Source organism: Amia ocellicauda, chromosome 6 (genome assembly GCF_036373705.1).
Source record: "Amia ocellicauda isolate fAmiCal2 chromosome 6, fAmiCal2.hap1, whole genome shotgun sequence".
Lineage (NCBI taxonomy): Eukaryota > Metazoa > Chordata > Actinopteri > Amiiformes > Amiidae > Amia > Amia ocellicauda.
The window spans coordinates 49287477-49302620 of record NC_089855.1 but is presented as its reverse complement, the minus strand read 5'-3'; the positions used below and the strand labels follow the sequence as shown (position 1 = coordinate 49302620).

The 15144-nt window shown below is 37.9% G+C and overlaps 1 protein-coding gene across 2 annotated transcripts; it reads left to right on the top strand.

Annotated features, from left to right (window-relative positions):
• Positions 1-3274: 3274 nt before the first annotated feature.
• Positions 3275-11999, top strand: LOC136751668 (kyphoscoliosis peptidase). Of its 2 annotated transcripts, none has more exons than XM_066707459.1 (7): positions 3275-3423; positions 4204-4247; positions 4781-4828; positions 7304-7409; positions 8865-8982; positions 9327-9497; positions 11754-11999. In XM_066707459.1, the coding sequence occupies exons 1-7, from the start codon at positions 3408-3410 to the stop codon at positions 11866-11868; spliced, it is 618 nt and encodes a 205-aa protein (XP_066563556.1). In that variant the 5' UTR covers positions 3275-3407; the 3' UTR covers positions 11869-11999. The 2 variants fall into 2 exon arrangements, with proteins under 2 accessions (XP_066563556.1, XP_066563557.1); XM_066707460.1 differs by having other exon boundaries at positions 3282-3361.
• Positions 12000-15144: the final 3145 nt, after the last annotated feature.

Below are 15144 nucleotides of genomic sequence, written 5' to 3'. Positions count from 1 at the left end.
GGTGAGGAAGGGACAGATCCGTGGGAAGCGATGAGGGGGCCCAGGGAGCAAGTGTAGAGAGAGAACAGGAGTGGGCCCAGGACGGAGCCTTGGGGAACACCTGTGAGGAGAGGTTGGGGGGTGGATGAGAAGCCTCGCCATGTCACTTGGTAGGACCGGTCGCTGAGGTAGGAGGAGAACCAGGTGAGAGCAGTCCCAGAGATCCCAAGGTCAGCGAGGCAGGAGAGGAGGATGGAGTGATCAACGGTGTCAAATGCTGCAGAGAGGTCAAGGAGGATGAGGACTGAGGAGAGGGAGGCTGCCCGAGCGCGGTTGAGGGAGTCAGTGACAGCCAGGAGAGCCGTTTCAGTGGAGTGAGCTGTGCAGAAGTCGGATTGCAGAGGATCAAGGAGTGAGTGTTGGGACAGAAAGTCTGAGAGCTGATGGTGGACCGCCCGCTCGAGAGTCTTGGAGAGGAAGGGAAGTAGGGAGACAGGGTGGTAGTTCTGAGGAGAGGTGGCATCAAGGGTTGGGGGGGCATTTCTGTGTCAATGTGATTTGTATGGTGGCCCTGAAGTGCAAAACACAAAAGCAAAAAGAAAACCACAACTGCAAAAGAAACACGCAATTACAAAAAGAAAACCTCAAAAACAAAAAGCAGAACGCAAAAGCAGAAGGAAGAACACAAATGCTAAAGAAAAATGAAAAAAAAAAACTAAATGAGAAACACAAAAAAAAAAGATTTAGTTTGCGTCATCTAGAGTCCTACCAATAGAAACTGTGTCCCGCCTCTTCATCAGAAACCGCTGTTATTGGCAGCTCCACGCCCACACAGGACTGAAGCGCTGCCATTAGTCAGTGTCTCTGCTCTGTGCTCCGTGCTCTGTGCGCAAGAGAAGCGCTCGATTTGAAGTACAGTATTGATGAAATCAGATGGCTCCTGGAATTACGATTATTTTGAATGTCACTCTTGCTTCATTTATTAAAAACACAAAATAAAAATAATGACTATATTGACTGTAAACTCTTTACAGGTAAGTATAATTAGAAGTGGAGGTGCACTATATATTATTATTATTTTTTTTTTATTATTATTTCTTGCCAGATGCCCTTATCCAGGACGATTTACAACATAAGTGCAAAACAAAGCGCGTACAGTTCGGTAAGGCATCAATCATTACAAATTTAATTTACATAAAACATAGCAATTCAAAATATAATACATTTTACGAAATGACAAATGTATTGTCGATCTATAAATGTATTTATAGGGTGACAAATGAAGGTCCTGTACGCTAATTTCATATCTCGATCAAGACCTATATTTGTTAATACTGAATGCAAAAATACCAGCTCTGGGATTACTTTTAATATCAGAAATAAACAGTGTGTAAACAGAAAGATTAACTCACATTCATTGCACCAATTATGTGTGTGTTTGCTGTAGTGTTTACAGTGAACACTGTCCTCATATGTATTGAATGTATACACACACACACACATTAATGAGAAATCAGTCCTTATTTCTGTGTTAACATCTGTGTTTAGTTGTTTCTGTTAACTCGCAAACACACCATGTGCATGTAAATTGCTTTAAGAAACACTTAAGGGGGATAACATCACTTTCTAACCTTTGTAATATAACCTGCATCAACAGTTTAAATCAATCGTTTCTCTTGCGCACAGAGAGTAGAGCACAGAGCAGAGACACTGACCAATGGCAGCGCTTCAGTCCTGTGTGGGCGTGGAGCTGCCAATAACAGCGGCGGGCTTCTAAATAATGCGGCTGATGGATGAAGAAACTAAAACAAATATATATTTTTTGATTTTGTGTTTCTCGTTTTGTTTTTGTGTTTCTCGTTTTGTTATTGTTTTCTTTTTGAAATTCTGTTCTTCCTTTTGCATTTGCGTGGTGCTTTTTGTTTTTGTGTTTCTCTTTTTGCATTTGTGTTTTTCTTTTTGCAGTTGCGTGTTTCTTTTTGCTTTTGTGTTTTGCACTTCAGGGCCACCGTAGGGATTTGCCATATGGAAAGCCAAATTGAAACTGAACCCACAATAAGTGATATAATGTATATGTGACAGGCCACTGTCTGTCACGGCACGTCTGCTGCTGATGTCTGCTGATTAGGTGCTCATGTGCCACAGCTGTGTTGTCCGCTCCCTTGCAAACAGGCTGCGGACTCACAGCTGCAAGCAATGAGCACCAGGGCGACTGTGACATCAGTGGCAGCTGTGCCTTCTCTATTTAATCTCACTCCCTCCCTAGGAAAAAGCAGCTAACCGATGAGAGTGAGGACTGAACCTGCAACCCCTGACTGCCCAGAGCTCCCAGTTTGTGTGGACATTTGTTTGGAAGTTTATTTTCTTGTTTTACTTTTGTTTCCTCCCCCCCCCTGATTTCTGTGATCCCCTATACGAGCCTATAAAGCTCAATAAAAGCCGGACACGACCGTACTCAAGACTCTCCGTCCCCACGTATTGTGTCCGGCTGTCACAGTATATGTATTGAGAGAGAGTGTTAGATGCACCCTAATAGAGGTATTTAAGATTGTTAAATGTAGAAACAAAGTTAGTACTGAGAATTATGTTTTTAGGTAACAGAGCAGAACCAGGGGCCACAGGTAGAAGCTGAAGGAGGGCAAATTCAGAACTGAAGAGAAAAGTTACTTTTTCACAGAAAGCATTTGAACCATTTGAACAGGTTACTGGACAAAGTTGTTGAAGCTTAGACTCGGATCTTCCAAGACAAGAATGTTGCCATGAACATTAATATATAACCCTTTCCTTGACCACTAAAAGAATGTTAGCTAGCTTGCCCAGAGGAGGGACGATCTGCTTAGCCATGGATTATATTTCTCTTAATAATCTGTTAGAGGTTAGATTTCTAATGACTCACACCAACATCAATGCGAACGAGCATAGGTGGGCAAAATGGTCTTTTCTCAATCTGAAATTATGTTCTTACCATGACCTGTATCCACTGCATGCACATGGGAAAATGTGGAAATGCACAGATGCCGCTATATATATAACCAGATTATAATACCCCAAATTGCTTGAGCTAAAATTTGTATAGTATTTCCAGACCAAAGACAGACAGAGAGAACGATAAACAAATAGGGACCCAACATTCACCCCCTAAATATGTTTTATTTAATAGCTTGACAAATATTTATATGTTTTTTGTCCAACCCATGTACATGCCTCTGCAATCGAGTTTAGACCTTTACCCTGCTGGTAAATGCTGCCAAATATGATGGAAATCCCCAGCATCAACCCTCCTCCTTTGTAATAAACAGTCTTGAATATATGTAATGTTCTCTTGTAATTGACTTTCATTCTCTGACAGTACATTGCCCACTGTAGACCAAACTCATAGGAGGTAAGGTAACAATTACATTTAGAAATATACTGATTTCAGAGTTTTCATGCAAATCAACACAGGTAAGAGTTTTCACTTTGATAACTTCATTGTTTAATGGTTTTCATTTTTCTGACTTACAGAGAGACTTCAGTCATTGCACTTCAATCAGTAAAACAGTTAGTTATAATTTTAAAGAAGTGAGAAACTACAGAAAATCATTGCTATTGAGGAATAAAACATAGCTTGAGTTTCTAGGGATAGTTTAATTTAACCATGCTTATTAAAAACTCTTATTATACTCCTTGATACAAGTCATCACTATATGGGAACTGCCTGTTTTGCCATTCTAGTTCATTTTAAGTTTCCTGGAAAACAAATCTGTAGTTGAAATGTAAACATGACAAACAAAGATTCTGCATTTGATTCCCTTGTTAAAGATTTTGCTCAGATTTTGGAACAGTGACACAAGGTGTAGAGAATTAACTGGCTGCAAAACCTACCATTCTGAAATTGAATACAGTCCTGGTTTACACTAATCCTTGATGTGAACTTGTTTTGAAATGTCAGCAAACAGGCTGTCTGCAGTTCTGCACTTCTGAGTAATAAAGATCTGATTCTGAGAACTTGAGGTAGCCACTGTAAATCACGTACTGTTCCCTTTGGCTAAAACTGAAACAACAGCTATAATGACGTAGCCAAATTTCCTGTTTTGAAAAAAAAAAAACATTAAAAAAAGCTTAAACAATTTTAAAATCCTTTAACTATTGAAACTTCTATAATAGATGTTCTTCACTAATGTATCTTTAGTAAAATCATCTTTTTGGGTTTCAGTTACTGATCATCTGTCCTTTTGTTTTCAGATAACATGAATACTAGTACTTTAAGGAGCCTGCAATTCAAGCACGTAGGTTTCTAAAAGTGTGCATTAGTTCTTATTCTCTTTGTCCTGGCTGCCATAGTACATACTAGTGTTTGGAAATGACATGCTGTTTTAAATTGATTAGTATATTGAATAAAAAAATATATAGCTAATGGCATTACAGGTACAACACAGCAAGCTGTAAATTTATAAATATATTTTGTTTTAAAATAGTTTAAACAACCTGCATCCCTTAGTCCTGGAGGGGGGCAGGGGGGGGGACCATATTTTGTACAAGGTGGGAACCTTTTTTCAGACACTTGAGTCTGAGAGGGGAGAGAAAATTCAGGAACAGGAGTGTAAACTATGAAATCTATAATGTGGTAAATCTACACATACTTCAAAATCCATTGAATAAATCAATTCAAAATGGCTTAGATATCCAACACAACAATTAGCAGATCAGTGATAAACTTTAGTGAAAATTACTTCAATAAATATAATCTTTTATTATTATTTTTAATCTCATTTAACCCTTACCAGAAATAATATTGTTTTTTTTTATTTGATTTTTTTAGAAAGAAAATGCCACTGATTGGTATCGATCTCTCCTGAAACATGTTAAGGTACTGTGCTGTCCTTGTACTTCTTTACTACTCTGTGTGGTGATAGATATAGTGAAACTAGTCTGTATGTCACCTTGAGAATCGCTTCTCCAATTCTAATGAAATTTGGCAAGGAAATTCTCTACTACATTATTTTACAGTATCAGAATGTAGTGAGGTTTTGCCTCATGAAGTGTGGTCTTATACATTCCCCTCATTGGCAATTTCACAGTGGTAAACTAGGTCACTAAAGAAATCCAAGGTTTCATTGAAATGCTCCTGCTGACTGGTTGCTTCTTTGTGACTTGGCACACTGCCCATGTTTATAGTCTACACTGTAGAGGTGCACGACTTGAATTGTGAGAAGTGTTGAATTTAAATCAAGGGAAGTAATGTTATGACTTTACAATGCATTGGTAAGACCTCACCTAGAATATTGTGTTCAGTCCTGGTCACCTTGTTACAAAAAGGATATTGCTGCTCTAGAAAGAGTGCAAAGAAGAGCAAACAGAATTATCCAGGGTTTAAAAGGCATGTCGTACATAGACAGGCTAAAAGAATGGAATCTATTCAGTCTCGAACAAAGAAGACTACACATTGATCTGATTCAAACATTAAAAATCCTAAAAGGTATAGACAATGTCGACCCAGGGTACTTTGACCTGATAAAAGAAACAAGGACGAGGGGTCACAAATGGAGATTAGATAGAGGGCATTCAGAACAGAAATTAGGAGGTGATTTTTTTACACAGATAATTGAGAGGGTCTGGAACCAACTCCCCAGCAATTTTGTTGAAGCTGAAACCCTGGGATCCTTCAAGAAGTTGCTTGATGAGATTCTAGGATCAATAATCTACTAACAACCAAGTGGCCTCCTCTCGTTTGTAAACTTTTTTATGTTCTGATGTTCTTATGAATTCAAAATTAGCCTCACACCATTACTCTAATGAGAGACTATGGCAAAGTGGTTAGCAGTGTGCAGGTGCAGGTGACCAATGAACAGACAATTATAATCCAGGTGCAAAGTTGTTTAGTGATGCCTATGTCCAGTTCCTGATGGCAAAACAAACAGTGAACAATAAATGATGGTAAGTAATACGGCAGTGTATATTACTTAATGTGTAATCCCTGGGTTTGTCCCTAAATAATAGTCCAGTTTATTATACCCAAAACATACACGTCTGTTAGTGGGTGAATTAGTGATCGTGGTGCTAATAGTTTCTTCGTGATACAAGTGCAGTGCTGTTCCAGGTTTGTGATGGCCCTTGGCGGCAACTCTAAAACATGTTAGTCATCTAATGATAACAAGACCCTTAGACAAACAAACAAAAGACTCACGATACCTATAAACACCTTCTCAAGTCCTTCTGAATTATTTTTCAATAACCAAAACAAAGGAACAGATCATGTTGCTTTGTACCCTATTTATAATGTCATTCAAGACCCCTTGCTAAATGATTGCAGCCTCTCCTCCAATCTGAAGCTGCCACATAATTTCCCTTCCGGGTCGATGAGTTAATGTACCGAAGCTCTGCCCCTTTTCTAAATGACTGACTTCCTTTTAACTATCGGAACGAAGTGTCAGACCAAGAAGTCCATCGTACTCTGTTCTTGCTGCTTAGTCCTCTAATCCTCTAATATCACGACACCCTGAGGTGTGTTGCAATCACACACACACATGCACACATGCATACACGCACACACACACACACACACACACACAGAGTATTCAGACCCCTGACCAATTCATAGACAGGGTTAGGTTTGCACCACACATAAGACTTTTAGCAACTTCAGACCATTTTCCACCCACCTTTTCCATGCCAATTATAGTTTTTCCATCGCTAATTTTGCTGATAATTAGTAAGTAAATACAGGCAACACTTTGGGAAATACCATGCACAGTCATCTCAGTTTTCCTACTGCAATTCTGGCCAAATTACCGCCGCTTAGAATTTTTTTTTTTTTTCCAGTATTGGTCTACAAACAAATCCGTTTTACAGTATGCACTGAACTAGTGTACAATGTGCCAGAAACAAACTGCCACTTATTCATACTCAAAATTGCCTGGGTTTGGGTCTCTGCTTTATTATTATGCAAAGTTTTCCAGGTAAACTAAAAACAAAAAGGAAAAGAGCAATTCAATTTCACATTTAGATGTTTTTATATTTGTTTAATTATTATTATTATTGCTACAATTAGTATTATTAGAATGCTCACAGTCTTGGCAGCCATAAGAAACTCTCCTCTCCTCTGTTTTTAGGTACCCCAAATGATAACTGAAACTGATGATATGGTTTGGACAAAGCTTTGTAATGGTGGCATCATTAAACACAAGCTTGTCTCAGCTTGTTTTTCTATAGCCACTGTAAGTGGTTTTGCCCACAAAACAGATGTTGCCTGAAGCCTCTAGGCTGATGTTTGTCCAGGGATTTGAAAAAGAGCAGCAACATTTAAGTTAGAAAGATTCAAAGAATAATTATCTTTCCTTAACAGGATGAAGATACGAGTATTGAAGGCATGGTCTCCAAAGTGTGTCCTCCTGGAAACTTAGAGCATCAGAAGGTCAAAGCTATCTTTAATTGGATCTGCCACAACATTGGTGAGCATGAATCCCCTATAAATACATAAGTGTATTTAGCAGGCTATGGTAATAGATACATTACCATCCCCATTACAAAGACTCTGATAAACAAATAGTTTTAGCATGAAATCTCATGTACACTACACAACAAAAGAACATGTCAAACTACCTGCTAAATGTTTTGAGGTAAAAGTTGTAGATTTTTTATCAGGTTTGATATAAGAAAGAAACAAATCTCAAATGAAAATCGTGTTTCAGGACTTTTATACGCATTGGGTGTAGAATGATATACATCTCCTCAGAATTGCATTGCCTAGTTTAAATTAATGATTACATCTTTAGAAATTTCATACTTCATAATGTATTAACTTTGAGAGACACATTTAAAAGGAAATAATACAAATGGGGTTAACAGGGAAAATTATTTATTGGTGAACTGTCCACGTCTTTTGTTTTTAAAAGCAAACTGACCGCACCAGGCAGATAGGGAGATTCACTGGAGACACCCTCTTGGATAGAGTGATTGACAGGTGCCTCTGTTGGTAAGGGTGGGGGCAGCAGCAGCTACTTACTGTATTCTTGGTCACTTTTACTAAGGGGCCATTTATTTGCTTTTGAACATAGGGAGTGTAAAATCAAATAAACCAAGGTCAGTTATTCTACAAATTATTTTGGTACGATTAATGACATTTATATTTTTAGATAAAAAAGGAAAATATTTAAATGGTAAATTAAATAATGCGGAAATTGTCTAAGTTATTTTAGTAATTGTTGGTATATCCTGGAGGAGGAGTTATCAGTGTAAAATGTGTTTAGTTAGGCAGAAGCACTGATGTAGCCTCTCTGCAGTGATCTGGTTATTGTGGTATGTAATTATTATTATTATTATTATTATTATTATTATTATTATTATTATTATTATTATTATTATTCCCCAATTTGGAATGCCCAATTATTATTTTTCTCCTCACTGTGACAGTTCCCCACACAGCTCAGAGGACCGTGTACCGTGGACATCCTCCAATCCCACCATTTAACAGACAATTCTGTTACAATGTCTGCTTCTTTGTACTGTAATCATTATAACAAGTGTCCTCCGAATCTTTCAGTCCAGACTGGTTTCCTTTTTAAACGTTTTGATTACAATTACCCTTCTGCTTTCTAGCTGCGTCCTGCAAATATTACATCCATTCGGCAACTCTACAACTACCTCATTGAGCAACTCCTTCCACACACTCCCCACAGCCTGTTTTGGAACAGTGTTGGGAGTAACTGGGGAGTGGGGCATGTATTACTAGTTGTAGCCCTAATTTTGTCACTAAATATCTTGGAATCATTAAATACATGATTGACTTTAGTGAGGAAAGCATTGTCTATTTTACCCTGTCTCCATCATGTGGTACCAGTCTTGACAGTCATAATTGCAAAAAGGCTTCCAACTAATCTATTGCATGTTTTATATATCAACATTAGAATATGACCTGGATGCCCTAAAGAATACTGAGCTGAGATCGACGGATCCTGTAGAGATATTTAAGAGACGCAAAGGAGTTTGCTCGGGCTACTCGTGCCTGTTTGCAGAGATGTGCAGGTAATCATCATTACAGATTATTTGCAGGAGCAAATGGTGGCCCTACAGCTTAAAATATTCTGGCAGGAGTTTCCAGTTTCTAGTCTAACTCCTCTATTGAGCCATATTTTAAATTGAAAATAAGAAACCAAGTTAGTGATGAAATATTAGATTAATGGCTTTAAGAAACATGCAGTTGTATGTTTTCACAAGCACATTAATGTAAATACAATATACTGCTGATGAGGGACCAAGGTTCATTGATATTATTATTTTTTAATGCATTGCATCATTTTGGATTATTTTAGTGTATTATTTACTGTATCATGCTAGAGTCCACATTAATCCAGTAGTACTGTTTTCAGAGTTGCCGGTTTGGAGTGTGTTCAGATCACTGGAGGTTGTGGAGAAAATAAAATCAAAGGTAAATCCCGGCACAGATGGAATGCAGTCCGCATTAATAAGGAGTGGAAGCTTCTGGACCCCACCTGGGCAGCAGGCTATGTCAACAGAGACCGGACAAAGTTTTTCTTTAAGTGAGTTCTTCAGACTATTTTTAGCAAAATCATTCAATCTATACTGTATTTATAAAATATCTAATCATGTGTGCATCACGTCACCTGTAACAGTGAGGACTATTACATGTATTACTTATTAATCAGATTACTTCTTTATGTTACTTGGTTCCTATTATAACAATCTAAGTCATGTAAAGATCGAGGAGTTACTATGAGCCTTGGATTCCTCTGTCGATCTAAGACCTCCCTACTCATGCAGCGCTCAGCCAATAGTGTGCCGGCCCCTATGAACTCCCGGTCACAGTCGGCTGTGACAAAACCTGGATTCAAACCTGCGATCTCCAGGCTTTAGAGCACATCCTGCACACCGTGCAGAACGCCATTACTGGATGTGACACTCGGGAGCCCGATGTTAGTGATTTTTAATTTCCTTATTTCCTTTGCAATCATTATCTCTCTTGCTGGGTGCGGATCAAGTTTATTAGCTTTTTGCTCTTTTTGGTTTTATAGTTGTGTTGTTTGGTCACGCTTTTCAAGGGGCAGTTTTTAGTTTATTAGAAGATTAATGATTTATTTTTATTTTTATGTTAATTATTAGTTAACATTTAATTAAGCTATTTATAAATTAATTCAAAGAAATATGACAAAATATTGTAACAGCGAGCCTCTGTGTTGTGTTGCTGCAACTGTGCACAAGCCTGAGAGATGAGAGCATGAACAGGCATGTGGGTTCTCTTCATGATATTATTTGTTTATTTAGCAGACACATTTATCCAAGGCAATTTACAGAGACTAACTAGGGTGTGTGAACTATGCATCAGCATCTCATTCCTGATTTGAACTGGGAACTTTCAATCCCTGTTCTTTAACCACTGGACCTAAAGGCACACGACCTGCATGGTGGTGCTAGGATCTTTGATCTCAGCAGCACCACCTGGTTACATAGTCCCTAGTACAGACGCAGATACTTTTCCTTGTGAAATTCCTACATAAAAACCATACCTTTAATTTGAACTTTTTTGTTTCATGTAGCAAGCTCAAATCAAACAAAAAAAAATGTTGGTAACACTTCAAAATACGGTTACATGAATATACATTTATAAATGTTTTATAAGCTATTCGGGCTCCCGAGTGTCACATCCATGAATAACTGCTTATAAAAGCATTATCAATGCATTTATAAAGGAATGTCTAAATAGGTTTATTACACCATTTTACAGTATAATCATCAATCTCGAAAAACTACTCACTTCTAAATCTTTTGTTGTCATGTTTGTATTACTTTAGTATAAATACATGTTCATTGGATTCATATGTTGTTTTTTCTGACTTGAATGTGAATGAAAAGGCACACATTCGCCCATTTTCTCATTGGAAATAGTTAATAAATGCATAAATAATGCTTTCATAAGCAGTTATTCATGGTTTATTAATAGCTTATAAAATATTTATAAATGCATATTAATGTAACCGTATTTGGAAGTGTTACCAAAAATTCATTATCAGTATAACTGACAACATGAATAAATCTTAATAATGTGTATCAAAATATATTAAGGGTCATTGCCTTCTCCCTAAACTAATAGTTGTCCATAATGGCACTTTTATTGATAGTTTCATTACATTTTAGTAATGCCTTGACAAAAGATATTTGTTTGTGCGGATCTATCATTAGATGACATGAAAGCACTAAATGTGATTCAGATCAGTGAACCATTTGGCAACAAAATCAAAATCAAAATCAAAGGGATTTACACGTTTTCACTTTTCCCATTACTACTGGTAGGAGCTCCCAGGAGCCACATCCTCTCCTGCTTGAGTCTAAACACTTACTTTGTGGCATCTCTAGCCAGGTATTTTTATATCATGTGGTCCAGTTAATTGCTCATTAATTAAACTTGGACACCTGTCTCATAACAGGAGGTTCATGCCTGGACTTCCCCCCAAGTTTCCAGATTTTTTAAGTCACATCCATATCGGATAATTGTGCTGAGAAGGCACATCCTAACATATGAACACATTCAGGATGGTAAACCTCAGCAGACCATTAAACATAAATAGAAAGTGGCAAAGCCCTTGAAGCTTGTTGCACAATTAATTGGTTTCATGATTCTTCAATTAAGAACTCTACTCAAAACAATACATTCTGTCAGTTATTATTATATTTTGTGCATCCATAAAGAGGAACAGTGACGGTTAAGGCCCTACTGTGAATAGTTAATTGGGTATCCACCACCTTTCCTGATACATCTTAATTAATTTTATATATTACAGATATGATGAGAAGTATTTCCTTACTGACCCCAAAGTTTTCAATGAGGATCACTTTCCAGATGACTCAAAGTGGACCCTACTTCCAGAAACCAACCAAGTGGCCAGAGGAGCTTGATGTACTGGAACTACAAGGATATGCATTAAGATCATTAGGAAAATAATTCATAACAATATTGATACATTAACTCAGTGGAAATATTCTAACAACCCAACAAAAAAATAAATCTTACTATTTAAAATTGAAAATCTCCTTCCCTGGTTGGCTCCAATACAAATAAATGTGTCATTTATCCAATTAGGTTTAGTGCATTTAGCTTTTTATTAATTATTTTATTAATTTATTAATTGTGATGCCTTGTACTTAACTGTATTCTTGCACTTTGTATTACAAGACATAATAATAATAATAATAATAATTAAAAAATAAACCAAAACATAGTGTAATGCTATTTGGCTGTGTGTGTGTGTGTGTGTGTGTGTGTGTGTGTGTGTGTGTTTGTCATCTAATATCCCAACCACTTATTTGGTAATAGACAGAAATATAAATGAATATACATTATTTGAGATATGGGACAAATCTCCATTCTCTGATCAATATTTAAATATAATTTGTGTTTTAATCCTTCATCAATAGAATTCATACCTCTTACAATATTATACCTACAGTTATCCTAACAATTTATAATTATATCAAAAGAATTATGTTAAAATAGAAAAAAACTGAAAACTCAAAATATGCTTCTTAGATGCATTTATAAAGCAGTTAACCAGTCACATAACTTTGAATTGCTATATCAAACTTAATATTTGTATAGGTTCAATCACAAATGCTTACATAGTATTTCTATCAGACATAACAAAACAATTATAATATATATTTTTGTATTGAATTATTTTATATTATAAATTACAGAAAAAATAAAAAATGAATGTATAACAGCATCATTATTCATTCAACTACGAGTATATAGAAATCTTCGACATTTGGAATATTTTGGATAAGGCAGTTTCTTAACACAAGTATGATTTCAAAGGAAGAAATACAGGCAGGTGTGAAGATTTCAGCTGATCGGCAGGTTGCAGAGTAGTAGGCATTTCATTGATGCTTCCTGGGTGTGGTGGAGATGTAGAGACCAAGATGGCCATGGAGTCCTTCCTTCCTTCTTCTATTTGGTTTATCGCCACCACGTTTCTGCTGAAACGTATTGTCACTACCTACTGTTCATGTTTGTCAATTACAACAGCTGTGAACACTTATTTAAAAATATCTATATGTTGTATATTTTAAAATCTTCAGGTTTTCCTAATATATTTTCCAATACTCCCAATAATACAATTATATGTTTTACATGCATCACCTATACCATCTTGTGGCAAAGTTCCCCACCCATGTGTGCATTCATGTCTTATATGTTGCATGTAGTGTGTTAATGTTGGTGTATTGTAGTTGGTACACAGGATATAATATGGGTAATGAGCATGAGTGTTTAAAATGTATAATTGTATTTACGCACAGGGATTGCACTTCACTTCACGTGCATTTAAAGTATTTAAAAGGTGAGCATGGGGTTGCACTTAATTCACGTGCTGGGATTCAAGCAGTGGTGTAGTCTACGTGATATGCAGGTATACGCCGTCCGTATACTCACTTTAAAAAGCGTGAGGATACGTAACAACATCGGTCATTCCCGGCACAAGTTTGAAGGTTTGAAGATGTGCTGTGGTATCTGGCACCAAGATGTTAGCAGCAGATCCTTTAAGTCCTGTAAGTTGAGAGGTGGGGTGGGTGGGCAATTCACTGACAGACAGGAGTCAGAACTGTAGTTGAAACGTTACTCCGGCGCACTGATTTATTTTGGCCTGCAGAGCACTGCCTCCACTGCCACTAAGCCGGTCAGCTTGGGATCTCCGTCCTATGCTGTTATGCACTATACACTGGGGTGGCCAAGGTACCCCTATCACTACACACATCCCATCGGGTATGTAACAAGAGATTTTAATAAATGGTTTATTTATTGCTGGCTGTCTTCCTCAGCCGTGCTTGCCTGTTTTGTTCTCTCTCTACAACCACTGGCTTTCTTACCTGGTTTATGTTTACACTGGCCTCCTCAGCCAGTGTCTCTGTGTATTCCCAATCACGGCCACCCGAATGCATAACCAAGCACAGTACTTAAGGGCTGAGCAATCCCCCAAGGCCTGCCTCTCAGCAACTTGGAGAGGGAAACCCAACTCACCCTCTTCCCCGCCTCTCCATGTCACTGCCATGACTGACAGGGGGATCATTGCGGCTGCTGCCCCCCTTCCCCTTCCTCTTCCCTTCCCCCCTACCACACATGCTCAAGATAGTCAGCACAGATCTCCCCCCATTAGACACCCATACCACCTTTCTCTAATTTTAACCTGATTTGCAGTCTTTTGAAACTTTCTACCCTTTTTCTTTATCCCATATATTCTGCCATTCATTAACCCATACTGCACATACATATCCACTTCCTCTTTCTGTACTGCTATTTTAGTTAACATATCCACCTCTCATTACCATCTATTCCTATGAGCCAGAATCCATACTAAAACTCCATGAAACCAAAAAAACAGCATTCTGAAAATAAATACATTATTTCCTGCACTAACTCTTCCACCTTCCCCTGAATTTTAATCGCCTGTAAACCCAATACTGAATCTGAAAAGATTACTGCTGTATTCACCTTCTACATCTACAACCCATTGCAATATCAATATAATCCCTATCAATTCTGCTGTCATAATTTACACATCACCTTGTCACAGCACTATCTAACACTTTCACTTTTCACCACTACATGTCACCATCAATCTTTCTTACCAGTCACTTCCCCCAGCTGCCTTCAATCAACATTCCTGAACACCATGTGCACCTTGTTCAATTTACCCCTGCTCCCATTAGTCCTGCACATTCCAACCTGGTTCTCTGCTCCCTATAAAGACCTCTCATGAACACTCCATCAACGCAAAGTTTTGTCAGTATTTACTACATCTCTGTGCAGTCTACCCGTGCCTAGCTATTTGCCTTGTTTCCTTGACCTCCCGCTTGACTTCCTGACCATGACCTTGATCCTCCCCTGTTTGCCTGATTGCCCGACCCTTGCCTGTGACCACGACCATTTCTTTGCCTTGTCCTTGATTGCCCTGTCATGCCGTTATCTGACCCACACCTGTCTGAACACCTCTACCATGCAGCGCAACTGGGTCCCCTGCAATATCTGCAATACATGAATGATTTCTCACTTCAAATTCCATTATATAATAAGCTGCTGCAACTCTGCCATTACCTGTATTCTTTGACCCATCTATACAAAATTTACTATAATTCTGTTGTTTACCCTGCTCAATGCCTGTTTACAAACCTAACCTC

What these genes read in the sequence shown, in the direction of transcription:
- LOC136751668 (XM_066707459.1), top strand. An exon ending in GGAGCCTGCAATTCAAGCAC is followed by an intron (nt 4,248 to 4,780) that starts GTAGGTTTCTAA and finishes TGATTTTTTTAG; the next exon opens with AAAGAAAATGCCACTGATTG. An exon ending in TTGGATCTGCCACAACATTG is followed by an intron (nt 7,410 to 8,864) that starts GTGAGCATGAAT and finishes TATCAACATTAG; the next exon opens with AATATGACCTGGATGCCCTA.